General features: G+C 40.2%; 1 protein-coding gene across 4 annotated transcripts in view; it reads left to right on the plus strand.

The window, feature by feature from the left end:
- ablim3 (actin binding LIM protein family, member 3) overlaps positions 1–27,272 on the plus strand; it is a 351,872-nt gene that overhangs the window by 166,167 nt on the left and 158,433 nt on the right. For all 4 annotated transcript variants that reach the window (XM_043703814.2, XM_087995438.1, XM_087995439.1 and 1 more), the window contains exon 4: positions 6,758–6,873. In XM_043703814.2, coding sequence (XP_043559749.1) covers positions 6,758–6,873 — 116 coding nt within the window. The remainder of the gene's footprint in view (positions 1–6,757; positions 6,874–27,272) is intronic.

A 27,272-nucleotide genomic window follows, 5' to 3' on the forward strand; every position in this document is an offset into this window, starting at 1 on the left:
TAATTATATAGAATCATAGAGATGTACAGCTCGGAAAGAAACCCTTTGTTTTAACTTGCCCATGCCGACAGATATCCTAACCTAATTTAGTTCCATTGGCCAACACTTGGTCCATTTTCCTCTAAACCCTTCCTATTCATATACCCATCCAAATGCTTTTTAAATGTTGTAATTGTATCAGGCTCCACCACTTCCTCTGGTAGCTCATTCCATACACGCACCACCCTGTGTGTGAAAACATTTCCCTTTAGGTCCCTTTTACGTTTTTCCCCTTGCACCCTAAACCCATGGCCTCTAGTTCTGGACTCCCCTACCCCAGGGAAAAGAACTTGTCTATTTATCAATCCATGCCCCTCATGATTTTATAAACCTCTATAAGGTCACCCCTCAGCCTCTGATGCTCCAGGGAAAACAGCCGCAGCCTATACAGTCTCTCCGTGGAGCTCAAATTTTCCAACTCTGGCAACATCCTTGTAAATCTTTTCTGAACCCTTTCATATCTTTGAGAACAACATCCTGAGTGCAGTGACGTAGAGCTTCTGTGTTACTAATGTGTGCTACTGATGTATATGGAACTCAACGCTGAAACCAAATTGTTTCCCAGAAATGAAAAAATAAAATAAAGGAATATTAACCTTAATTGTATTTGTACATAACCAATTTGATATACTAAAGTGTCGTGAACACTTGGCCCTGTAAGAAATCTGTAAGAGTGATGTTAAAAAGGTTAGTATAACTGCATCGACTGAATTAAATCCAAGATATTTATCAAATCCAAACTCGATTGAGTTGGACTAAAATATATTTATTTGGACAACAACATTTTAATTAGAACTAACTTGCCCTTATTTAGGATTCAGAACAGCCTCTCCCATTAAAAGTAACAATAGATCCTATGGGCTCTCTTCATGCACAACACTACTTTGTTTGTCTCATAAAAAAATTTGTACGGAAGCTAACCTCAGCAAAGGGAGCCAATGTTTTGATTTCTTCCTTCTGGCTGATAGAGTACAATGGTGTGCTGCCAGATTTCAGAATGGCTTAACTAACGTACATATTTCTTTCATACAGTAATTTAATGGATATATGATTTTTTAAATAAAAGGACATAAGTAATGAATAAAGAGAAATTTGAAAGAAATGAATTACACATTGTTTTAATTTTGAATGTAAAGATAGCAATTTACAAATTAAAATGGGGCAAATGGTAAAAATATAAATATAATCTTTCACCAAAATCTACCACAGGAGTAACAAAAGCAGAATATTGATTATTTGAAGAGATCTGTGAACTTTGAATGCCAATGGAGTGTCATTAAGATTTTCAAAAGCCTGAGAATATATGTTGATGCGGAAGGCAGATTGGAAAGGTGTTTGATGGAGTCTTTTGCTTTGCCCATCTCTGGCAGGATGTCCAATTATATTTGTTGGCTGGGTCTCCTATGTGTACGACAAGTCTACTGCTGATGCCAATCACCCAACTTTGGAAGCTGACAAGTCAAATACTTATCTTAGGAGTGTAGCAGCTTTCAAAAGGGAAGGCTGGAAGGCTGAGGGACTAAATAGTGTTGAAGATATTAATAATACAGCATTCCATGAACAATTTTTTGGTTTAATGAGATGGAACCTTTAAGGCTTGAAGATAAAAAAAATTACTAGCAAGCAAAATTTAACTCTTTTTCTCAGGTTCAATGTTGATTCATCTGTAAAAGTAAACTTGCATATGTTGTTTTAACAGTTGTAGTTCAGTGAAAGTGTCACTGGATACCCATTACATTACAAGATTTCTACTATAATTCAGGCTTGAAATATTGGATTGTACCTTAAAAGCAGTTTAATTCTTTTCAAAAAATGTTTGCCTTTTTGACAGTAAAATTAAAAGTGGTTATCCTTTAAGAATCAGACCCTGCAGCTATTATCAGAGTTTGCTACTTTTGAATCATCTGTTATGACAGAAAATCCAATATCCTGCTCTCTGTGGTGTCTCAGCTAAAATTGGGACTGCAACTTTGCAAACAATTGAGGAAGTCTTTGAAATTTGCATTATGTCTTGTTGGTGCTTAATGCCCCAACTACAGATCTGTACAGCTGTCTGTATTCACAGAAGCCGATGCTGTTGATTGTGCAAATTCTTTGATGTCCAAAGTTGTTGGCTGGTTGGTCTTCAATTACTTTTCCAACTACCTGCCATTTATGATACCACAAGTCTTCCTTAAAGATGGCCATTGTTGCCAGCCAAAATAGGATTTTGCATCCAACAAGTATTTTACCTGATGTCAAGATTAGTGTGGTGCTGGAAATGCACAGCAGGTCAGGCAGCATCCGAGGAGCAGGAAAATCGAGGTTTTGGGCAGGAGCCCTTCATCAGGAATGAGATCACTTTCACCTATTTTACCTGATGTGGCCATGCTTACATTAGATCCTGTACCATAATAGATTAGGCACAAATATTAGCATTTTGAAGTTTCCAAAAGGCATTTATTAGGGCTATTATTATGTACAAACATTACATTCACATACAATTAAGTAACTGAGTTAACATTGAACAAATTGGTTATTACAGACAGCTTGCTTTCTACAACCTTTAGTGTTTCAAGTGATCTCTGGTAAATTAGAGTATGAGACATTTTTTCACTCAGGTCACATGCTATGAAACAATGATGATATAATGATCATGTTGCTTAAAAATATATTGAATTACTGACTGTATGACAATACACAGGTTACCTTTCAGCATTCTCTGACAGCAGCTAAGGTTCTCTTTTAAATAACAAGGAACGTCTTTAAACTGCATTAATGTTGAGGAAGTCATCTTTGCAATCTTGATTGAGACTTGAGTAATGTTGGTGCTTTGTGGATTGCTTGATCCAATTTAAGCATTTTAATTTGGTATTTGCCTGTTTCTGGTAAGAGTGCTAGCTGATTAAATCGAGATTCATCAAGTTCAGTCAGGAATGTGACGACCTTCAGCAATAAGTTAGTAGGAATACTTTAATCCATTGAATTCCCTCTCATGATCTCTCACAGTCCTAAACAGGGTTAAAGTAAGACAAAAAAATCAGCCTAATAACTCCAGAGGGAGTCTGGGAAATCTGCGAACAGGAAATTATGGAAGATTGAAATGAAATAGATTCCAGGACTCAGATCATTGAAGTAGAAAAACAAAGTGCAGAAACTAATGTTTATAATATTTACTGCTGGGAGGGAGGGTGGAGAGTCAAAAGAGGAGTAAAAGAATGAAAGATAAATGAAGAGAAATGCTTTATGAAACCAAAACCGTTCACAGATTTGTGAGTTAGGGAAATCCTAAAGGAATAATTTTGTTAAGCTTAACAAATTTAGGGAATAGGAAAAGATTACTACGTGGTAGAGTTGGTGTGCTATCCAAAAGAAAAGCATCTGTTGTTTGGTGGAGAAGGATCCCAAACCAGTTTCATTCAACTTACAGTCCAGCAGATGAACTGTTCCCCCATTTGCAGATGTTTTCATTTAATCTAAGTTTTACAAAATGCAATTGTTCAAATCCTGATCCTTCATTATAGAAAATTTTGAGTGGTACACCCAGAAATTAAAGTTCAGTCTTGTTACTACAAAATTAGTTTTGAAACTTGTGGTTTAATATCATTCAGAAATAAGAATTTGCTCCCATAGCAATTTATCACATTACAGACCTTGTTTTCAATGTCAGCAGATGTAAGGTTTGATTAATATAGATACCTCACTCTGCAGGGTATTTAAATGAACTCTAAGAGGTCATGTGTTCAGAATGTGACCCCTATTGATAGGAATCAGTTCAATGGATCAAAATTTAGAGAATGAACACCTAGTGAAGGAAAGTAAATGACTATGAGTAGAAGTGCAAAGTACTTGAGGATGGAAATTAAGAAAAGATGTATTCTATAACGGATAGTTAATCTGCAAAACCAGATTCAAGCTCAGGGAATAAGTTAGTGTATGGATGTCAATCTTACTGCTGCTTTTCATTTTGCTGTTTTAATGTATAAAGGCTGTTTGGATTGAAATTCAATTATGTACAAATGCTTTTCCTAGTCGGCCTCTATCATGATGCACACACCTCGTAGGTTTATATCTTAAGCTTCACTTTGATAAAAGCCTCATGTTGAACACATAGGCGTGTTATACATTTGAAACATGGTGTCAGACATCAGCTGAAATTTAAAAGAAGCTCAGCATGGATAGGGTAAATAGAAAAAGTCTTTTCCCTGGGGTCAGGGGGTCTAGAACTAGAGGGCATAGGTTTAGGGTGAGAGGGGAAAGATATAAAAGAGACCTAAGGGGCAACTTTTTCACACAGAGAGTGGTACGTGTATGGAATGAGCTGCCAGAGGAAGTGGTGGAGGTTGGTACAATTGCAACATTTAAGAGGCATTTGGATGGTTATATGAATAGGAAGGTTGGAGGGATATGGGCCAGGTGCGGGCAGGTGGGACGAGATTGGGTTGGGATATTTGGTCGGCATGGACGGGTTGGACTGAAGGCTCTGTTTCTGTGCTGTACATCTCTATGGGTCTATGAGCTACAGAGCTGTGAGCTATCACTGAAAAATATTTTTTAAAAAGTGAAAACACTTTTCAAGATAAAATTACTCAAGCTTTTCCCTTACAGATCCTGATCAAATTACGGTGAATATGAGGCAGAACTGACAATTCTTCCATGAACAATGGCAGGGTTATACAATAGCTACAGATTTGTTAAGTAAACCAGAACAAGTAGCAGTCATTGAGTCAGAGTCACAGATTTTCACCACTGTTTGAAAGAGACTTTCAAAATACATTCTACCTTAAATCACAGCTTGCTTTCTTATTAGAAGTAGCTTCTCTGTTCCTTGTTACAATTGACATTGACTGTCAGTTTGAAGACACAACTTTCCTGCAATTAAGTCCTTAAATTCTTCTGCAGGGCAATAATTTGTTCTTGTGGCATAAAGCAGCCAGTTATCAAGCAGTTGTTAAACAGTTTTGTTCATGTAGCTTTGACTCCTTCTTTTCCCAGACTGGCCAAATACTTGCAATTCCTGCAAAACAATTTGTCTTTGCCCCTCAACAGTTTATTCGAATCATAGCTATTGTTGCTTTTTTCAATCCATGAACAGCTATTAAAGTTCTGAAGTTTACACTATCACACCAATGCAAAGACTAATATCATGCTGCACACCAACTACTTTTCAAATAGAAGAAAAGCAGCAGAAGCCAGAAATAATGACAAGTGAGAGTGAAAAAAAATGAAGATGAAACAGAAGGAAGCCACTTTCATTTTGACATGTCCAGTGGAGATTTACAAGGATGATCCCTGGAATGATAGGCCTAACATACGATGAATGGTTGAGGATCCTGGGATTGTATTCATTAGAGTTTAGAATGTTGAGGGGAAGTCTAATAGAAACTTACAAGATAATGCATGGCTTAGAAAAGGTGGACGCTGGGAAGTTGTTTCCATTAGGCGGGGAGACTAGGAACTGTGGGCACAACCTTAGAATTAGAGGGGGTCAATTTAGAATGGAAATGAGGAGATGTTTCATCAGCCAGAGAGTGGTGGACCTGTGGAATTCATTGACACGGAGCGCAGTGGAGGTTGGGACGTTAAATGTCTTCAAGGCAGAGATTGATAAATTCTTGATCTCGCAAGGAATTAAGGGCTATGGGAGAGTGTGAGTACTTAGACTTGAAATGCCCATCAGCCATGGTTGAATTGCGAAGTGGACCTGATGGGCCAAATGGCCTTACTTCCACTCCTATGTCTTATGGTCTTATGGGCTTATGGACAAAACTGCTAAACCGTTGAGAGTGTTGAGTATTAGAAAGCCAGTCAGGGTACAAACTTTCAATGCTCTCAACAAAAGCCTGCTAAAGTAGCAATTTGGGACTTGCATAGAATATTTGTCACCTCAGTCAAATGCAATGGAAGTGGATGATCAAAAATATCATTTCAACTGAAGATACCTGCACACAACTGAAGAACTGGTTCCCCAACTGCAAGCAGCTGATCAGAAAAAGCTGAATGCACCACCCACACAGATTATGTATCAACCATCAGACCCAGAGGTCCACAGAAACCCAATCACAACAATGAAACATAAACATCATTGAGAGGAATAGTCAATGAAAACAACATGCGCACATGCAATTAAGAGGCCAGCATAATTTAATCATGAGGTGTAAAATGCATAGGTCGAGACACATGAGAAGATGAGCTGCTAAGTCATGAGAATAGTAGTATATATAGTTGGAAACCTGGGTAACTATATCAAAATGGCCTGATATTTGGATTGAAATGTAATCACGCACAAATGTTTAGCTTGATCTGACATAGTTATGTGACCTTTAGCCACGAGGCATTACACTCTAAGCAGACATCTTACACTTCACTTCAGTAACATTCTGTATTGAACACACCACTATGTTGGACCTCCAAAAATCAAGACCAACAATCTCATTTAACCATAGTCAAGTAAATGTAGCTACAATATTGAATGTTTTTATTAATGACAAGATTAGATATGTGTATATATGCTAATTGAACACATCATACAATAAATTAAACTCATAAGCATACAAGAGGAGACAATTATTCAACAGCATATATTCATGGTTAGAAAGCAGGTGCCATTCTTCAGCCTGCCTATTGATGTGGCTAAATTGGAATGCTATTGTAAATAATTATACTTTAAAGAACATGTAAGAGTGATGGTTAGATGGTTGCATATACTTTGTTTAAAATCCTTGTTATTCCCCTTTAGGAAACCATTCCCAGTTGGAGACCGTGTTACTTTCAGTGGGAAAGATTGTGTATGCCAGCAATGCTCTCACACATTGATTACTGCTTCCGAGCCAATAAAGATTCATGGACCCAGTCGTAAGTATTATTGTTTTTCTTTCTTATTGGTTTAACTTCCTTTGTGTGTTTAGATCATTCCTCTTTGTAGCCTCACTTATCTTTCTCTTCTGCCTTTCAATCCCAATTTGCAACTTAATTCAGTCTCTTTTGTTACTCGGAATAGTTAATTCAGGGAAAAACATACGGAATTAAATTCCTGAATACTGAGATTAATACAGATTGCAAATTAATTTCAGCATGCAGAGCTGGTCTTTAAGATAACATGCAATATAATAAGTCTCATTTCGAAGCTAAAATGCAGCTCATGGTGAGTAAGACTTGGCAGTTTGTTACTATTAATAGACCATTTGATTGTCTTGATAGGTGGTCTGTGTCTTTGGGGAAAGGGACTATGTTGTAAATGCTTGTAGGAAAGGATTTCAGACTCTCTGCCTGAAACCTGGAAAATATCAGAGTTGCTACATCTGCCTTTCTGTTTGGGATACAACCCCTATGTGTGTTCTACCCAACTTTGTTGTGTGAATGCAGTATTTTCAGTATGCATCAGATTACAGTCAGCAGAGCTACTTATACTAGTCTGTATGTTCCAAGCGTGTACTTGAAGAGGCATTGGCTTGGATCTTCGTTCCCGGCTCGAGTAGCAGGAGTCAGGAAATTAAACAGTTTGCTTGCTAACCACAGGTGAAACTCAACTGAATAGTGGGATCTTGTCTTAGACAAGAAAATTGAGCCATGTTGGGTGTGGATGGAGTGTTGGGGTCTTTGAAGCAGGCCTGACCCCACCCTGAATCTGTAAACAATGGGCACAGATCAGAAGTTACTACAGGGGCTGCTGAATGCAAAGACAGCCTTTTTAAAAGGATCATCTTGATTCCCTATGAATTAATCACTGCTGTTTTGTTATGAATAAGGTCTCTGATTGTCCAGACTTCAAACAAGATCATTTATACTTTAATAATAGCTGAGGAGCCAATAAGGTCGTGCTGAAATCCAACAGACTATAGCTTTGACTATAGTGCCTCTACTATTCAGAACACCAGGAGGGATATTGATTTAACAACAAAGAATAGCATTTAGGTTATACGATGAAACATGGCAGTCAGGTCCAATTAATCATGGGAGAGGCCCTGTGTCGGTCTGGCAGCACTGGGTAAACTTCTCACCAATTGAATCTGAGGTGGATGGACCAATCTGACAAATTTGCTTGATCATGTTATGATATTAATTCGACTCACTAATGACCCAGTTGACATCCACTTTCCTTGAATCCATCAGAATTTAATTGCGTTACCTGTGGACTCTGAAAGCAATCCACGGCCTTTGCCTCTGACCCCCGCCCTCATGTCCAACTGTCCTGATACCCTCCTTCCATGATCCCATCCCCAAAATCCCTATCCTACCCCATTAGCAGCTGTTGCCAATTCAGAGAGCACCACCAATGATTGGCCTGAAGCTCTCAATGGACACAATCCCTAAAATTCTGGGGATGGCTTGATGTTCACCACTTATTCACCTGACAGGGCGTCACACAGGGAAGAAATGTGTTTTTTTTTTCAAATTGCAAATATTAAGTTTAACTCTAAGTTAGCAAGCTGCACTCTATTGAATTGTGCATCCAACTACAAGTGATAGTTATGAGGCATCTGCATCCTCACTTCTCATTCTTTGCCTGTTGTTTTACAGCCCAGACCTTTAAGCAATTTTAAGCCTGCAAGCAATCATGTACAGATGGTATAGATTTGTTTGTAGGGATTCTGCTAGTTATTCATGTCTCTGGGTTTTGATCAACATGCAAGAAAATCATAAAGAATACCCACAGCTCACCAAGGATAGAACTTAGTCTTCCTAACTTCAGTTAGTACTTCTGGTAGGTAGAAACACTCTGGGGAATGATGCCCTGAAAAATAGGCCTTCCCCACAACCCATGACTGGCTTCACAGTTGTATGTACACTCCTATATAGATTTTCATCATGCATACCGAGAAAAATAGAAAAAAATGGTGCCTGCTATATGGGAGAAGCTATTTGGCCCATCATTTGTGTGTCAGCTCACTGCAAAAATAATAGAAAATTAATCAGATTAATCAAGTCTCTCCATATCGTTCCTCTTCAAAATCTAATCTCATTTTTTTGGTAACAGTGATCGCTGGCTCAACTATTCCCTTTGGTCACCCATGTGCTAACAATTATCGAAGTAAAAAAATTCCACTTAACCTCATCCAGAAACCTTCAAAAAACCAGCAACAATCTGTCTGGACATAAATTTTCATCATTATTTGACCTTTCCACGACCTAGTGGAATGAACAGTTCTTACAAAGTATTTGCTATGGGTGTGTTTCATTATTGGCATGACATTGGAGCCAGTAGATTAGGTTAACTCCTCAGCAAAACCGTCTTTTGAGATCACCTCCCTTTAACAAATGACAGACAAATTACTTACCTCACCCAGCATGATCATCTTCAATTTAAATCTTTATTCCAAACTCCAGATAAACCGAACAAAAACGTCCACAATGTAAGCCAACCCTGCTGTGTATTCAGAAAAGGGTCCACTTCTGGGTTTCCATTTTCCTCAATTAGCCTTCTACCCTTTACCCATTACTAGCATTGGCAGTCACTAATGTTTGAAGGGATCAGGATGGCAGGAAAATTGCAAAGGGTTATCATAAATCCCCTCGTCCCATCACTTCCCTCTTGAGGGGCCAGGAAGTGCAGCCTTTTGCCGTTCCTACTGGATGGGAGAAAGTACATGCCAGTCAAAGTGGGAATATGGTGGGTCAGCCCCTTGCACAATTTATCCAGATTTTTATTGACTGAATCTCTTGTCATTGGCTGGTAAATATGAGGCAAGGTGTTTTGAAATTAGGAAATATTTTTGACAAGTTCTGAAGGTGAAAGGAAAACAATAAGTGAGAATTTAGATACATTGTATCATGATAATTATGTAGATTCGCTGTTTCATTAATTGAAATTCCCATTTCCATAGTTTTCTATGGAATATTGCAGGATCATTTAGCTTGGTTGATCATTAGAAACCACATAAAGCTTGCAAAAGGGCAATGCTATTGCTATATGGATATTCTTGAAAATATGCAACTTTTTATCATATGCAAAGCATTCAACTCCTAAATAGAGAATTATAATCAAAGTACTCTAGCATGCATTTGATTTTCAAACTTTATTCTTAGTTTAACTTGCAACCTTTCTGACCTCGGAAAAATGTCTGATTTGCTTCAAAGTGAAACTTTCCAAGCTGACCTTGGCAAGAATATTTTCCTCTGTTGCCTGACAACTGGCAACCAAGGGAAGTCTAAACATGTTGATGGTTAAATTGAGATCCTGAACTGGTAGGTTGTTGTTTGGCCAAGGCAGGATATGGTTATTGCCATTGTATCCTCACTTCATATTAGTTTGAGAACTAACATACTTCCTGTCAAGTAATACATTGTGCTGAAAATGATGTATTTCCACCTTTCACCCATTATATTCAAAATTCAAAGTATTTTATGACCTGGCTGCAGGAAAGAAAACATTTTAAGGAATTTCCTTTTAAAATATACGTTTCGTCATTCATCCATGCAGTGCTCTTAACTTTCAAATCCTCTCACATCAGGGACAGATTACTAAAATGTATTATTCCATTTGTTGTCACAATCAAGAACATACCTGAGAAAATGACTTTGTGTCCATGTGTGAGGGATTCCATGTTCCAACTCCTTCTAAATTTTTGTCTAAACTTTCACCTGAATCTCTTGGCGAACAGTGATGATTGTTTACCTTGTTACCATCTCACAAACAAGACAATATAGTTTTCCTCAACTGAGAAATATTTTGCAAACCTCCTCACAGCCTCTTTGCCCAAAAGGAAACAGCCCTAAGTGCCCCAAATGTCTGCCTGCAACTGTAGGACTAGATTTTCTCAATTGGGTCTTGACGCCAAGTCGGTTTCAAAACCAGGTCAACAACCAACAAAGAAGCTGTCTCTGGAAACTCTGTCAACTTAAGGACAGAAGGTGAACCTGGGAAGTGGGAGACACAGGCAGGGGTTGCAATGTGATGCAGGAGATTCGATGTTTCAGGCCAGAGCCTTCACCATTCCAGCAACACACTCTCAACTCTGATCTCCAGCATCTGCAGACCTCACTTTCTCCTAGTCGCACTGTGATAGCCTGGGCCAGCAGGCCCCATTGGGAGAGTGGTGCTGCTAAGGCAAGCAGGCCAGTGCCAAGATGTTTCAACTCAGAGGCAGCCTTGGTTGCTTCCAGAAAAGTCCACGACTAAAGAGGGCTGAAGCTGGTAGTACCTTTATGATGGAGGGAAAATCCCATCAGGAGAAGTGATAGGTATGTTTGCAGCCACTGATCACTATGGCCCTGTCTTTAAGACATTAAGCTTCTGAGTCCAGTGATTAGCTGGTTTAGTGCTGGATATCTGCCTGAAATGAGCTGACAGACTTTGCACTTGGGTGAAGGTGGGCTACTCCAGCAGTGGGAAAATTTTGGTGTCAGCTCCTAAGTGGGGCCTAATTGGCTTCTCACCTTGTGGAGTGAGCCATCAATGCTTTTGTGAGTCAACTGCGAGGAAAATTGCGGTGGTAGAATTGCACCAAGGAGCCCTCAAAATACAGTTTTTTATCTACAAACTTGCCAGCATTATTCCATACGTAGTTTCCCACCACTATGGTCCTCTTATATTTCTCCATAACCAGGTTCCAATAAATACACAAATCTAACAACTTAGATAATCTATAATCACAATGTAGTTCGGTCACAATGTAGTTCGGTCACCTTATTCCATTCGAACTATATATCTTATAATGGTAATAGAAAGATTGCTGGATTTAAGTCATAGAGTTATCTCAATGACTTAAAAGGCCCGATGGCCAATATTGGTCATGCGGTTTGTCGTATATAAATAAATAAGTATATGCAGATATACTAAAATGTTGTAAGTTATGATAAAATGTAATTTATGTAATTTTGTCATCCACAAAATTAAACAGTTTATAATTTTGTTCACATTTTATATGACAAAATCTGTCCAAACTCAGTCTGACTTTGGTTTTATTTGCCATTTTGATAGATTTTTTATACCAATTCTATCATTTCTGAAAAAGTGTGTGGGACATAAGAATCTGTCATCTTCTATTCATCAAGTGAAATGGAAAATTAAAATCTTAATCTCCAGCACATTTCCCTCCTTGTGTGTCGTTTTAAAAAAAAGGTAGCTTGCAACAATTTTTTGGTGCTGTACTTTCAATAAATCGGAGGAAGTACAATAAAATTTAACAACGATGGGTCCAGGGATTGAGGAACTTCAGCTATGATGATAGATAGGAGAACTTAGGATTGTGAGTGTTTTCCTTGGGGAAGAGAAAGCTGAGCGTGAGGTGTTGGACACGATAGACAGGGAGACACTGTTTTCGTTTGTGAAAGTATCAAGAATGAGAGGGCTCAAATTTAAAGCAATTCACACACGGTCCAAAAGTGATATGAGAAAGACTTCTTTCATACAGCGAATGGTTTCGGTTGAGAATGCACCTCTTGAGAATGTTCACTTGAAGGCTCAATTGAATCAAATCTGTTTGAAAAGGAGCAATATGCTGTGACCATTCCAGTAATTCTGTTTAAAGTGTATTGTTGTCTGATGATATACTTTGTTAAAAGCACAAGTGTTATTGGAGTAAATTTTATTCATATTGGAGGGAAATGAACATTGTGCAGGTGGGTATCCTCTATCAATAGAATGTTCGTTTTCTCAACGGTAGAGTTGAAATCCCAGCCTTAATTAATATTTGAACACAGCCAAACTTGAGTGAACTGGCATTTCACAGCTGTGAAACATTCTTTCACCTGTCAATAAAGGGGTCATTAATTACTTCAGTGGAAAACTCCAGTTACTTGGCTAAATACAGGTGGAAGGCTGACAAGTCATGTTTCACATTCAATGTACTAGCATCAGAAGAGTACCTCCTAATAAACAGTCCAACTTTTCTATTTCCCAGTATGGTAGCATCCTTAAGACTTGACATAGACAGCAAAAGAAAAAGAAAGAACAAGAGACTGAGACTGATTTCTTTTGGGGGTCACCGACTGTGCTAAATTTCAATGTAAGGGGTAAAATATATGCTAATTTGTAATTCCAGTGAAGAAACACAGTTTAATTTAAATATTTCAACTTCCATCAGGAAGAATATCTTTTAAAATCTAGCTCTATTGAGGTGATTAGAAAGAATGTTCTAAAAATCTTGGCCATCAGTTTAAGTTTGTTATTTTTAATATTAAGTTAGCATGTAAATGATAAAGAATTGCAGTTGGGCAAAATCAGAATTCAATTGTTGTAAACATAAATCTAATTTAAAGGTTTTGAAAATGGTGGTAATCATTTATCAATTTGAAATATATGTGAATACTAGAAATTAGATGAATACTTACAAATAGCATCCCATCTTTTGACTTTATGGCATAATGAAGATTTGGTTCTGTGCCATTTTGTAATTTGTTCCATGTTAGTTTTGTTTCTAAGCACTGTCTGAGACACTTTAAGTTCAAAATTAGGGAACAGTATTGTTCTTTGGCTGAATCATAGTGACCAAGCCCAGGATCAACAGTTATTCCCAATTTAACAATATTTTCCAGATGCTCTACTTTCATGCAAACTGTCTTTAAGTTGATTAAGTAGTAACATCTTTAAAAGAAGTAGCCATAAAAATAAATTCACCAATAGCTCAATTAACCAGAATAAAAATAGTCCCCTCCATCCTAATTGTATAATCTCAGGCTTTTGTTTTATTTATTAATGGGAAGTGGGTGCCATTGGTTGCACCAGCATTTATTGCTCATCCCTAATTGTTCGTAAGGTGGTGGTGAGCTGCCTTCTTGAAACACTGCAGTACCTGATGTCTCAATCAGCCAGGCGGTCTGTCCAGTTTTGTTTCTATTGTATGGATAACTTTCATGTAATTACTCAATGAGCAAATTCATTGACAGTGACTGGAAAGCTGAATACTGTCTATGCAGCCATTTCCTGAATCCCCGAGACATTTAAATACCTTACAGGCAAACTATTACTTATGATCAATGCCCAGTCCTTGAAGCAAAGAATTCACCTTCAAGATCTGCCGGCAAAACAAAAAACTAGCAGCTTTTGAGATCCATGCTGCCTCTTGGCATAGTGGCCACAAGTGGAATTTCAGAAACCTCAGAGCAGCAGCATCCATGTAGGTCCACGACAAGGTTAGTAGGTGGAATCACTGGCTGATCTGTCAGGTGGACTCAGAAAGGTTTGGTGGAATTTGGTTTGGAGGATAAGGGAAAGAGGGTATTTACATGGGTGTATTCCCATCTCAATCCTGCAGGGAGACCCGTCAATGTAGATCTTGTGGCCTCAGTGTGGCTTTTAGCCCACCCTGAACCATTGCTCCCCACCAGTAGTGGAATACCAATAGAGAGTAACATTTAATTGGCCACTTCAGAGACTCGATCGATGAAGTGGCAGGAAGGCCATCTTCACCCATCTCTGCTTTTGATCTTATTGGGGGAGTCAGGTAAGCAATGGGCTCCCCAGCCCTGCATTTTCCCACCCAATTTACCACAGGAAACAAGGGAAGATGTTGCTGCTCCTTTGGATGATGTTCTTTGCATCCTTTTTGTCCACTGGATTAGTGCCAGATGATTTGAGGGTGGCACATGTTATTCCCTGTTCAAGAAAGGGAATGGGGATAATCCTGGAAATTACAGACCATTCAGTCTTACGTCTATGATAGGCAAATTTTGGAGAGGATTCTGACAGACAGGGTTTGTGATTACTTGGAAAACCATACTTTGATTAAAGATAGTTGGCATGGTATTTAAAGGGGCAGGTCATGTCTCACAAGCCTTATTGAATTCTTTGAGAATGTGTCAAAACACATCAATGAAGGTAGAGCAGTGGATGTGGTGTATATGGATTTTAGCAAAGCGTTTGATAAGGTTCCCCATGGTAGGCTCATCCAGAAAGTAAGGAAGTATTTGGCTGTCTGGATACAGAATCGGCAGGCCCAAAGAAGATAGAGCGTAGATGGAAAGTATTCAGCCTGGAGCTCAGTGACCAGTGGAATTCCGCAGGGATCTGTTCAGGGACCTCTGCTCTTTGTGATTCTTATACATGACTTGGATGAGGAATTGGAAGGGTGGGTTAGTAAGTTTGCTGATGACATGAAGGTTGGTGGAGTGGTGAATTGTGTGAAGGGCTGTTGGAGGTTGCAACGGAACATTGACAGGATGCAGAACTTGTCTGATAAGTGGCAGATAGAGTTCAATCTGGAAAAGTGTAAAGTGATTCATTTCTAAGGTCAAATTTGAATGCAGAATACATGATTAAGGGCAGAATTATTGGCAGTGTGGAGGAACAGAGGGATCTTGAATGCCATGTCCATAAATGCCTTAAAGTTGCTACCTAAGTTGATAGGGTTGTTAAGAAGGTGTATGGTGGTGTTGGCTTTCATTAGCATTGGGATTGGGTTTAAGAGGTGTGAGGTTATGCTGCAGCTCTATAGAGCCCTGGTTAGACCACACTTGGAATATTGTGTTCAGTTCTGGTTGCCTCATTATCAGAAGGATGTGGAAGCTTTAAAGAGAGTGCAGAGGAGATTCACCAGGATGCTGCCTGGACTGGAAGTCATGTCTAATGAAGAAGGGTTCAGAGAGAGAAGGCTTTTCTCATTGGAGCAAAGAAGAGTGAGAGGTGATTTGATAGAGGTGAACAGGATGATGAGAGGCATAGATAGAGCAAATAGTCAGAGACTTTTTCCCAGGGCAGAAATGGCTAAAACAAAGGGGCATAATTTTAAGATGATTGGAGAAAGGTTTTGGGAAGATATCAGAGGTAGGTTCTTTACACAGAATGTGGTGGGTGCATGGAATGCGTTGCCAGCAGTGTTAATAGAGTCAGGTACATTAGGGACATTTAAGCGACTCTTGGTTAGGCACATGGATCATAGTAAAATGAAGGATATGTAGGTTAGTTTGATCTTAGATTAGGATAAAAGGGTCAGCACAACATCACGGGCCTAAGGGCCCGTACTGTGCTGTAAATAATAAATAGATACCATTGCACCACTTCTAAAAGTCAGGGGGAATATAGCATATCTTCTTTCCCATCACAAGACAATAGTAGAAGCATCTATGCCATTTAGATTATTGGAGACAGGACAAAGGATAGAATTTTATTAGCATAAATAGTCCTCCCTTTCCAATACAAGTAGCTGATGAGCAATCTCCAAATTGACCCCATCACAGTTTTGGGAAATTGTCATTACTAATTAGTTGGGAAAATTCAGAATCATTGGTTCAACTTAATACTTTAGTACACTTTTGAAAGAGTGACATTTATTTGGAGCTATCACCAAACAGTTGAATCATGGTTTCCTTTTCAGATTGCCAGAAAAGATCAGTGTTCTGATCAAAACAAACCTATTAATCAACAGCAATTATACAAATTAACATTTAATTTGCTTATCCATTTATCTCATTGGTGCATGTATCACCTTCATCCCCTCCCCTTCTCACCTATTGTACTTTATGCTACTTTCTCCCCACCCCCACCCTCCTCTAGCTTATCTCTCCACGCTTCAGGCTCTCTGCCTTTATTCCTGGTGACGGACTTTTGCCCGAAACGTTGATTTTACTGCTCCTCGGATGCTGCCTGAACTGCTGTGCTCTTCCAGCACCACTAATCCAGCATGTGGTATCTTGCTGTGTGTAAATCACTGATCTGGATGCTTACAAAACAGAGAAACAACTACACTACAAAAGTAATTGATTGACTATGAAGTGTTTTGGCCTTTTGTTAGGTTGTAAAAGATGCTGTACAACTATCATTTATAACTTTAAGTGCTGACAATGAAAGTAAACATAACTGTGATCTCTTGGGAACTCAATTTCTTACTCTTCTGTCAACCAAGCAACACCAATTTACCCAAACTATCTCAACCAAGTTCCCCTCCATTATTGTACATTACATTTTATATTTCATGCCTCTGCTTTTCTAACTTATGATACATTTCTTAAGTACTTTCTAAAACCTTTTAAACTCCAACTACAATACTCTCTTTTTTATATCTCTGGATCCAAGTAGTTTTTAAAACAAAAAGCATAACTTAAACAAACGGAATGTGTTAGTTATTATCAACTTTACTAATTGGGACAAAGTGTAAATGTGGTATATATTTATGATATAATGTTCAATATTGTTACATGTAATTCACATTGCATCACATTCTTTCTATGTCTGGTCCTTACAAGACAACCGATTGTTTTTCCACTTTTATAGATCAACATTCATTGAAACATACTTGCCATCTTTTAAAGATCTTTTTGGTTTACTTTCTGCACAATGTATCTCTTTTTAAAAAGTTTTTTTTAATTATACTGACCTGGACTCAAAGTTTAGGATATAAAATGTGGTAACCAGTTCAGGGGACAGATATTTCCACAGCTTTTCAAAGACGTTTAGTATACCAGAAAGTAGGAAGCTACGGAAAACTTGCATACAGCACTGATCAAACTTCAGCTGAATGTGCAATTTAAGACATCACACTTTAGAAAAGATATCAAAGTCTTAAAGGTCATGTAGAAGAGAATAGTTAGAATGTTACCAGGGATGAGGAACTCCAGTTACCTGGAGAAGATGGAGGTTTATGCTTCAGAGAATGCTAAGAGGAGATGTAATATGGGCCCTTCAAAATAATGTGTAGGTTTTGTGGAGTAAATAAAAATAAATTGTTTTCAAAAATTACAAGCTCAATAACTGGATGATATTTATTAAAACTGAATCGCAATAAAAAAAAGGCAAAATGAAGAAAATATTTTTGTAAGTTATGGTCAAGAAGACCTGCCTGAAAGTGGGGCAAGCAGATTTCAAGATAACTTTTAAAAGACAAACGGGTGAATATTTCAAAGAAAAAAAACAGGGAAAGAATTGCAAAAATTAACAACTCTTTGGTTGAAGTTATTTCTCTTCCTCTCAGTCCTAAATGATGGACTCCTTACCCAAATACAGTGCCCCCATGTTTTAAACTCCCCCACTAACAGAAGCAATCTTTCAGCATCTACCGTCTCAAGCCACTTCAGAGACTTGTATATCCAAATGAGATCACCCCTCATTCTTCTGATCTCCAAAGATCATAAGCCCAATTTCCTCAGCCTCTCACCATAGGACAATACTGTCATCCCAGGAACCAATTTCATGAACTTTTGCTGTATTGCCTCCAATGCATGTAAATCCTTTGTAAATGTGGAGATTCAGACATTTGGGCACCAGTTTACTGATCTCAGTTTGAAATTCGATCACTAATTCTCATTCCCTGTATATGAGTCAAGGAAAGTACACTGAAGAGGATCTTTGTGAAGACAATACTCCAATAACGTAAACAACTCATCCCAGGTAGATTTCAGAACAAAACCCAAGGTAATTAAGAACAAATTTTACCAGTAATCTTCAGAGTGTTTTAGCAGCAACCATTTCCACATTAATGTATCTTCTTACAATGATTAAATGATGTTCTTCCATTTTAAGATATTTCTTTTCCACACCATGTAGAAAGTATGAACAGTCGATCTGTTGTTTGAGTCCTGATTTTAACTTGTGTGTGATTTGGGCAGCTAGTGGAGAGGTTGATGGTATGGGATCTCGGCAGTTTTAGAATAGCTGCAAATACACACATAATTGCATCAAGAAACAAACTGGCCTCTGTCCTTTTATACATAATTTGTAGTGGGCCTCCTGAGGCAGATTTAAAGTAGAAATGCACATCACGAAGCAAGGTTTCAACGACTGAAGATAAGTTTCATTCCAGGATGGTGTGGTATAGGGTAAATCTGTGCTGTTCTCTCTCAGCATGTGTTAACATATCTTCCCTTTCATTAACTCAGAACAATACCTATCATGGTCTGGTGATTCATATGGGCCCAACAGGAGCAGAAGTACAGCAGCTTACCATCAAGCCCTCATACGCTGCTAAACCCAGAAAGCATCAGCTGACTAGGCAGAAGGGTGGTAAGGATAAGCCAGGGAACTATAGATCGGTGAGTCTGACCTCGGTGGTGGGCAAGTTGATTAGATTAGATTACTTACAATGTGAAAACATGTCCTTCGGCCCAACAAGTCCACACCGACCCTCCGAAGAGCAACCCATTCCCCTACATTTACCCCTTCACCTAACACTACCGGCAATTTAGCATGGCCAATTCACCTAACCTGAACATCTTTGGACTGTAGGAGGAAACTAGAGCACCCCGAGGAAACACACGCAGACACAGGGAGAATGTGCAAACTCCACACAGACAGTTGCCTGAGATGGGAATTGAACCCAGGTCTCTGGCGCTGTGAGGCAGCAGTGCTAATCACTGTGCCACCATGCCAATTAGATTCCCTACAGTGTGGAATCAGGCCCTTCGACCCAACAAGTCCACACCGACCCTCTGAAGAGTAACCCACCCAGTCCCATTTCCCTCTGACTAATGCACCTATCACTACGGGCAATTTAGCATGGCCAATTCACCTGGCCTGCACATCTTTGGACTGTGGGAGGAAACCGGAGTACCCAGAGGAAACTCACGCAGACACACGGAGAATGTGCAAACTCCACACAGACAGTCGCCCGAGGCCAGAATTCAACCTGGGACCCTGGTGCTGTGAGGCAGCAGTGCTAACCACTAAGCCACCGTACCGCCCTTGTTGGAGGGAATCCTGAGGGACAGGATGTACATGTGTTTGGAAAGGCAAAGGATGATTAGGGATAGTCAACATTGCTTTGTGGGTGGGAAATCATGTCTCACAAACCTGATTGAGTTTTTTGAAGAAGTAACAAAGAGGATTGATGAGGGCAAAACGGTTGATGTGATCTATATGGACTTCAGTAAGGCGTTCGACAAGGTTCCCATGAGAGACTGATTAGAAAGGTTAGATCTCATGGAATGCAGGGAGAGCTAGCCATTTGGATACAGAACTGGCTCAAAGATAGAAGACAGAGGGTAGTGGTGAAGAGTTGTTTTTCAGACTGGAGGCCTGTGACCAGTGGAGTGCCACAAGGATCGGTGCTGGGTCCTCTACTTTTGTCATTTACATAAATGATTTGGATGCGAGCATAAGAGGTACAGTTAGTAAGTTTGCAGATGACACCAAAATTGGAGGTGTAGTGGACAGCAAAGAAGGTTACCTCAGATTACAACAGGATCTGGACCAGATGGGCCAATGGGCTGAGAAGTAGCAGATGGAGTTTAATTCAGATAAATGTGAGGTCCTCCATTTTGGGAAAGCAAATCTTAGCAGGACTTAAACACTTAATGTTAAGGTCCTAGGGAGTGTTTCTGAACAAAGAGACCTTGGAGTGCAGGCACATAGCTCCTTGAAAGTGGAGTTGCAGGTAGATAGGATAGTGAAGAGGGTGTTTGGTATGCTTTCTTTTATTGGTCAGAGTATTGAGTACAGGAGTTGGGAGGTCATGTTTTGACTGTACAGGACATTGGTTAGGCCACTGTTGGAATATTGCATGCATTTCTGGTCTCCTTCCTATCGGAAAGATGTTGTGAAACTTGAAAAAGTTCAGAAAAGATTTACAAGGATGTTGCCAGGGTTGGAGGATTTGAGCTATAGGGTTGGGGCTGTTTTCCCTGGAACATAGGAGGCTGAGGGGCATGGATAGGATAAATAGGCAAAGTCTTTTCCCTGGGGTTGGGGAGTCCAGAACTAGAGGGCATAGGTTTAGGGTGAGAGGGGAATTGTATAAAAGAGACCTAAGGGGCAACTGTTTCACACAGAGGGTGGTACGGTATGGAATGAGCTGCCAGATGAAGTGGTGGAGGCTGGTACAATTGCAACATTTAAGAGGCATTTGGATGGGTATATGAATAAGAAGGGTTTGGAGGGATATAGGCCAGGTGCTGTACTAGATTGGGTTCGGATATTTGCTCGGCATGGATGAGTTGGACCGAAGGATCTGTTTCCATGCTGTACATCTCTATGACTCTATGACTCTAAGTGGGTACTGCAGATGCTACAGTAAGCAAGCTGGGGGAAGGGAAGGATCCATCTACAGAACAGCTTTTGGCTGCAGGCAGGCAGAAATGACCAGGATACCCGTGTGAGTGCTAGTCCTACAGTCTGCACCTGGGACCATCCCGCCAAATTACTAAAATAACACTCCCATCTGCCCCACCTATCCCTCCCCATCACCTTCCACCAGAGGCTAAAAGCTAGATGCTGTCAGTAGAGTCCAGGTAGTTCTGAATAATAAGTCTTTTAATAAGCCTCATTCACTCCCTGCCTGCCAACCACAATCCCACCCTGACAGAAAGGGCTAAAGATGGGAAAGGTGTCAAAAAAAACACAGGATAATATTAGGGTGTGAAATGAATATGAGAATTATTGTGATGTGAATTATATTCATCACCTTTATTACATTCAGTACTTTGATCTCCAGCTTGTTTTTATAGCAACTTGTGAGTCTGCTTTGTCAATATGGCATTGATTTTCAATGGTGTCACTGTTCCTTAATGCTTCCTTAATGGTTAAAGAAGGAGTGAAAGATGTGACAAGGACTGTGAGCACAGAAGCCTTTGTGAGACCTTTCAGTGTACCAGAAATACTGACAATTAGGCAAACACTCAGTACCTTATGATAAGATCTTGCCAAAGGATTCCTTTTTCTTCTGCTCTCACCTTCTCTCTGGTCTTAAACATAGAACAAGCGCAGCACAGGAACATTCCCTTCAGCCCACCATATCTGTTCCGACCATGATGCCATTCTAAACTGGAAAGGAAGTCGGGGATGGGGAAGGGAGATTATTTGAAATTGGAGAAGTCAGTGTTGGGTCCTCTGGGTTATAGGCTGCCCAGGTGGAAGATGAGGTGCTATTCCTCCAATTTGCGCTCTGATTTACTGTGGCAATGGATAGAGCCAAGGACAGACATGTCAGCGATGGAGAAAGAAGGTGAATTGAAATGGGCGATGACCTGGAGGTCAGGCTGGTCCTTACAGGCTTGGCTGAGATGCTTGGTGAAATGTTCCCTTAGTTTATGTTTGGTCTCCCTAGTGTAGAGAAGGCAAAATCGAGAGCACCTGATACAGTGAACTCGGTTGGAGGAGATGCAGGTGAACCTCTGTCTCACCTGGAAGATTATTGAGGCCCTGGATGGAGATGAGGGAGGTGGTGTGCCATCAGGTTCTGCATCTTTTATGGTTACAAGGAACGGTACCAGGGGTATTGGGGAGATTGTTGGGGAGAGTGGCATGAACCAAGGAGTGATGAAGGAAACTGTCCTTGTGGAAGGCGGAGAGGGGTGGGGAGTGGAAGATGTTCTGGGTGGTGGGGTCTAATTGGAGTTGGCGGAAGTGTTTGAGGATGATATGTTGGATGCAGAGACTGGTGCGGTGGAAAGTAAGGACAAGGGGGACCTTGTCAGCGCATTCCACGCACCTATTACCCTCTGTGGAAAACTCTTGCCTTGCACATCTCCTTTAAACCTATCTCCTCTCACTATAAATCTATACCCCCCTAGTATTTGATATCTTCACTCTGGGGAAAAAAAAGACTGACTATCCACGCCTCATAATTTTATATATTTCTATCAGATTGCCCCTCAGCCTCTGACGCTCTAGCGAAAACAATCCAAATTTGTTCAACCTGTCCATGGAGCTGATACACTCCAGTCCAGGCAGGATCCTGGTCAACCTCCTTTGCACCCTCTCTATAGCCTCCACGTCCTTCCTGTGGTATGATGGCCAGAACTGCACACAATACTCCAAATGTGGCCTAACTAAAGTTGTATACAGCTGCAACATTATTTGACAACCATCATACTCAGTGCCCCAACTGATGAAAGCAAGCATGCCATCAGCTTTATTTACCACCTTATCCTCTTGTTTTGCCACTTTCAGGGGCTATAGACTTGCACCCTAAGATTCCTTGGTATATCAATGCTCCTCGGGGTCCTGCCATTTACTGTATACTTTCCTCTTGCTTTTGACCTCCCAAAATACACAATCTCAAACTTATCCAGATCTTAAACTCCATCAGCAATTTCTCCACCAACTTTCTATCTGATCTACATCCTGTTATATCCTCTGACAACCTTCCTCGATGTCCATAACTCCACTAATATGAAAAAAAGGTGTCCCTGTACTGATGCTTGCAGAACACCACTGGTCACAGACCTCAGTCAGAAGGCTACCCTCCAGAACTACCCTTTGTCTTCTATGGCCAAGCCAAGTTTGTATCCAACTTGCCAACTCACCATGGATTCCCTATGATTTGCTTGTCTGGGCCAGTCTACCATGAGGGACCTTGTCAAATACCTTACTAAAATCCACGTCGATAACATCCATTGCCTTACCTTAATCAACCATCCTTGTCACTTCCTCAAAAACTAAGTCAAGCTTGTGAGACAAGACCTGGCCCAGCATAAAGCCACACTAATTATCTTTAATAAGTCTATTCTTCTCCAAACATGAGTAATTCCAGCTCCTAAAAATATTCTACAATAATTTCCCTACCACTGCTGTAAGACATACTCGCAGATAATTTCCTGGATTATCCATATTGCCCTTCTTAAACAAAGGAATGACATTGTCTATTCTTCAGTTTTCTGGGGCCTCAGCTGTGGCTAAAGGGGATACAAAGATCTTTGACAAGGCACCAGCAAATGTCCTCCCTTTCCTCAGTATCCTGGGTTAGATCCCATTGGGCCCTGGGGACATATCTGCCTTAATGTTTTTGAAGACAGCCAACACCACCACATTCTTAATATCAACATGTCCCAAGGCATCAACATACTCCTCTCTAAACTTACCATCATCTTCTCCTTGGTGAATACCAATACAAAGTACTTACTAAGGTCCTCACTCACTTCTTCTGACTCCACCCATAAATCCTCTCCTTTGTCCTTCAGTGGATCTATCTTTTCCCTAGCTATCTTCTTGCTCCTAATATATTACAAAATGCTTAGGGATCTTCCTTAATCTTATTTGGCATGGACATGTCATGGCTCCTTCTAGCCCACCTAATTTATTGCTCAAGTTCCTTTCAACTTCCTCAAGAGTCATGTTTGATTTCAGTTTCTTAAACATTACATATTCTTCCATTTTCTTTTTGACTAAACTTTCAACATCTCTTGTCATCCAGTGTTCCCAAATCTTGCCATCCATATCTTTCATCCTCACAGACGCATGCTAGCCCTGAACTCTGATCAACTAGCCTTTAAAAGATTCTCACATGTTAGATATGGATTTACCCTTAAACAGCCACCCCAATCTAATTTCTCCAGTTCTTGCCTAATATTGTTTTAATTAGCCTTCCCCCAGTTTAGCACTTTCAGCAAAAGACCAGTCTTATCCTTATGCATAACTGTCTTAAAACTTCCAGAATTATGATCACTGTTCCCAAAATGCTCTCCCACTCAACTTCAATTCCCTGGCCAGGCTCATTCCCAATACAAGGTCTAATATGACCCCTTCCCTCATTGGACTATCTGCATATTGTTTCAAGAAACTTCCTGGATGCATCTAAAAAATTCTGCTCCATCTAAGCTCTTGAGCAAGGGAGTCCTAGTCAATATTGGGAAAATAAAATCACCCACTACAACAAACCTGTTGTTTTTCCATCTTTCCGTGATTTGCTTATGTATTTGTTCCTCTGTCTTCTGCTGGCTATTGGGAGGCCTAAAAGATACAACCTAATCATAGTAATTGCTCCTTTTTTATTCTTACATTCCATCCATATTGCCATGCTGGATAAACCCTCCAAGATGTCCTCTCCTAATACAACTGTCACCTGCTCCTGAATCAGGAATGCAACTTCCCCACCCTTTTACATCCCTCTCTATCTTGCTTGAAACATCAAAACCATGGAATGTTGAGCTGTCAGTCCTGCCCTTTTCTCAACCAATTTTCTGTAAAGTCTACAACACCATAGTCCCATGTACTAATTCAGGCACTAAACTCATCTGGCTTATTCGTTATGCTTCTTGTATTAAAATAAATACACTTCAGACTGCCAGACTCACAGTGTTCATCAAGCTGGCCCTCCCCATTCTTCCAATTAGACTTTCTTGACTTCAACCTTCTCAATCACTCCACATGCCTATATATTTGACCAGTTCCCACACCTTCACCACACTAGATAAACCTTCCCAAATGGCATTAACAAACCTCCTGCAAGGATACTGGTACCCCTCCAGTTTAGGTGCAACCCATGCTCCTTCTAGAGATCTCACCTGCCCTTGAAGAGATTCCAATCATCGAGATAGCTGAAGACATTTCTCCTATCCCAGCACTTTAGTCACACATTCAACTATGTTTTATCCCTATTTCTGGCCTCACTAGCATGTGGCACAGGGAGTAATCCTGAAATTATAACCCCAGAGGTCCTGTTTTCAGTTTCCTACCTAACACCCTAAATTCCCTTTGCAGAATCTCATCTATCTTTCCACCTATGTCATTAGTAACAATATAGACCACTATCTTTGGCTGCTCCCCCTCCCCCTTCAGAATATCCTGTGCTCACTCACAGGCAACCTTGATCCTGGTATCAGGGAGGTAACACACCATCTTGGAGTCTCACTCTCAGCCACAGAAATGCTTATGTGTGCCCTGACTATAGAGTTCCCTATCACTACCATTTGCCTATGCTTCCACCCTCCCTGCTGTATACAATGCCACTGACCTGCCTGCTGCTATTGCTTTTGCCTAAGAGGCTATAACCCATCAAAAGTATTCTGTTTGAGAAAGGAATGGCCATCGGGGACTCCTGCAATGCCTGCCCACATGCATTCATCTTCCTGGTGGTCGTCCAGCTCTTCGCTGTCTGTGTAGCTCTTACTGGTGGTGTGATCAGCTCAGTAAATGTGCTAATCACAATGTACTCAGCATCACGGATGCTCCATAGTGAATCTATCTGCAGCTCCAACCACTCCAAGTATCAAATCATGAGCTGCAGCTAAATACACTTCCTGCATATAAAGTCACCATGGACACTGGAGGTGTCCCAGATTTCCCACATATTGCAGGAGTAGCATTGGGGCCAAATTCTCCTGCAGTTGTGAACCGTACCAATTATAAATGATAAACTAAAAACCGGTTTTAGACAATCTTACCCACTACTTACCAAAAATCAGATTTCTCACACCAGCTCTCTGGTGAACAAATTCCAAATCACAAAACATTGCACTCTATCTATCACTCTAACTTTACATGCTATCTCTCTCTAAGTATGACTAACTGAGTCTGTAGATCTGGTTCCTGAGCAGTCAATCCTATGTCACTTTTTGAGTCTTATCATCACGTCCGGAGCACTATCTGTAGAATTCGCCCTGTTCACTCTGCTGCTCTGACTAACCTGCTCCTCAGACTTTTATCCTGAAGTTCCTGCCCTTGTCTACTCCCAGGTTCACTCTGCTGTATTCCCGCTGCAACTCTGACTGACCTGAAATACAAAAATAAGGTGTTGTGCTGGATGAGCCAACCTCTTGCGTGAAGACAATGCAGACACCTGAATGTTTGCTTAAGCAGACCTGTGGTGTGCTGAATAATCATGCTGATGGTCCAATGACATTGCTTAAACCTGTCAGTTCAGTGGTGTGACTACCAAAGGTGGCTAATGCAGCCTTTGCAGTAAGAATCAGCAGCCAACCTGCTGTGTTTTGGAAGGATTACAACATTAGGAGAATTGATAGACTGTTAAACCAACATAAAATATCTCTGTAGTAGGAAAATGTAGCATGAAGTCATTCTGATATCTGTACAAGTAGCTTGCAGAAATTTGCATGATCCTTTTTCTGTAATCTGAGTTTACATGAACATTAATGGAGTGGCTACTGGTTCCATTCATAACTGTAGCAGGTCGGTTTTCTGGTCTCCCAATAGCAGTATGTGAGCAGCCAAAGGCACTTCTGTAATGAGGCAAGCTAGTCACTGCTATACATCCCTCATGCTAGCTGTTGAGGTCAACAGGGAAGGTGGGGTACTGAGTAGGGCATGAATCATTTTCATAATAAACTATACAATGAGTTTTGAAGTCAGAATGGAAGGTTACTGTAGCAGATTGAACAAAACACAGTAGTAAATAAGCAATGCTGTGGAGTTCGGACCCGAACAGGACAAACAGTACAGACTACAGATTCAAAAACACCAGCAACAGCTCTCCTTCGAGATCAGCTTTATTCCTGATGAAGGGCTTTTGCCCAAAACGTCGATTTCAAAGCTCCTTGGATGCTGCCTGAACTGCTGTGCTCTTCCAGCACCACTAATCCAGAATCTGGTTTCCAGCATCTGCAGTCATTGTTTTTACCTACCCATTGAATAGAACTGGAAGATCATAGGCCCCTGATTCAGAATCCTGCCAACACCTAAAATAACCTGCCTGTAGAGAGACAGACTCCAG

Source organism: Chiloscyllium plagiosum, unplaced genomic scaffold (genome assembly GCF_037043375.1).
Source record: "Chiloscyllium plagiosum isolate Xiang-an unplaced genomic scaffold, Cpla_swu_hap1 HiC_scaffold_16, whole genome shotgun sequence".
Taxonomy (NCBI): Eukaryota; Metazoa; Chordata; class Chondrichthyes; order Orectolobiformes; family Hemiscylliidae; genus Chiloscyllium; species Chiloscyllium plagiosum.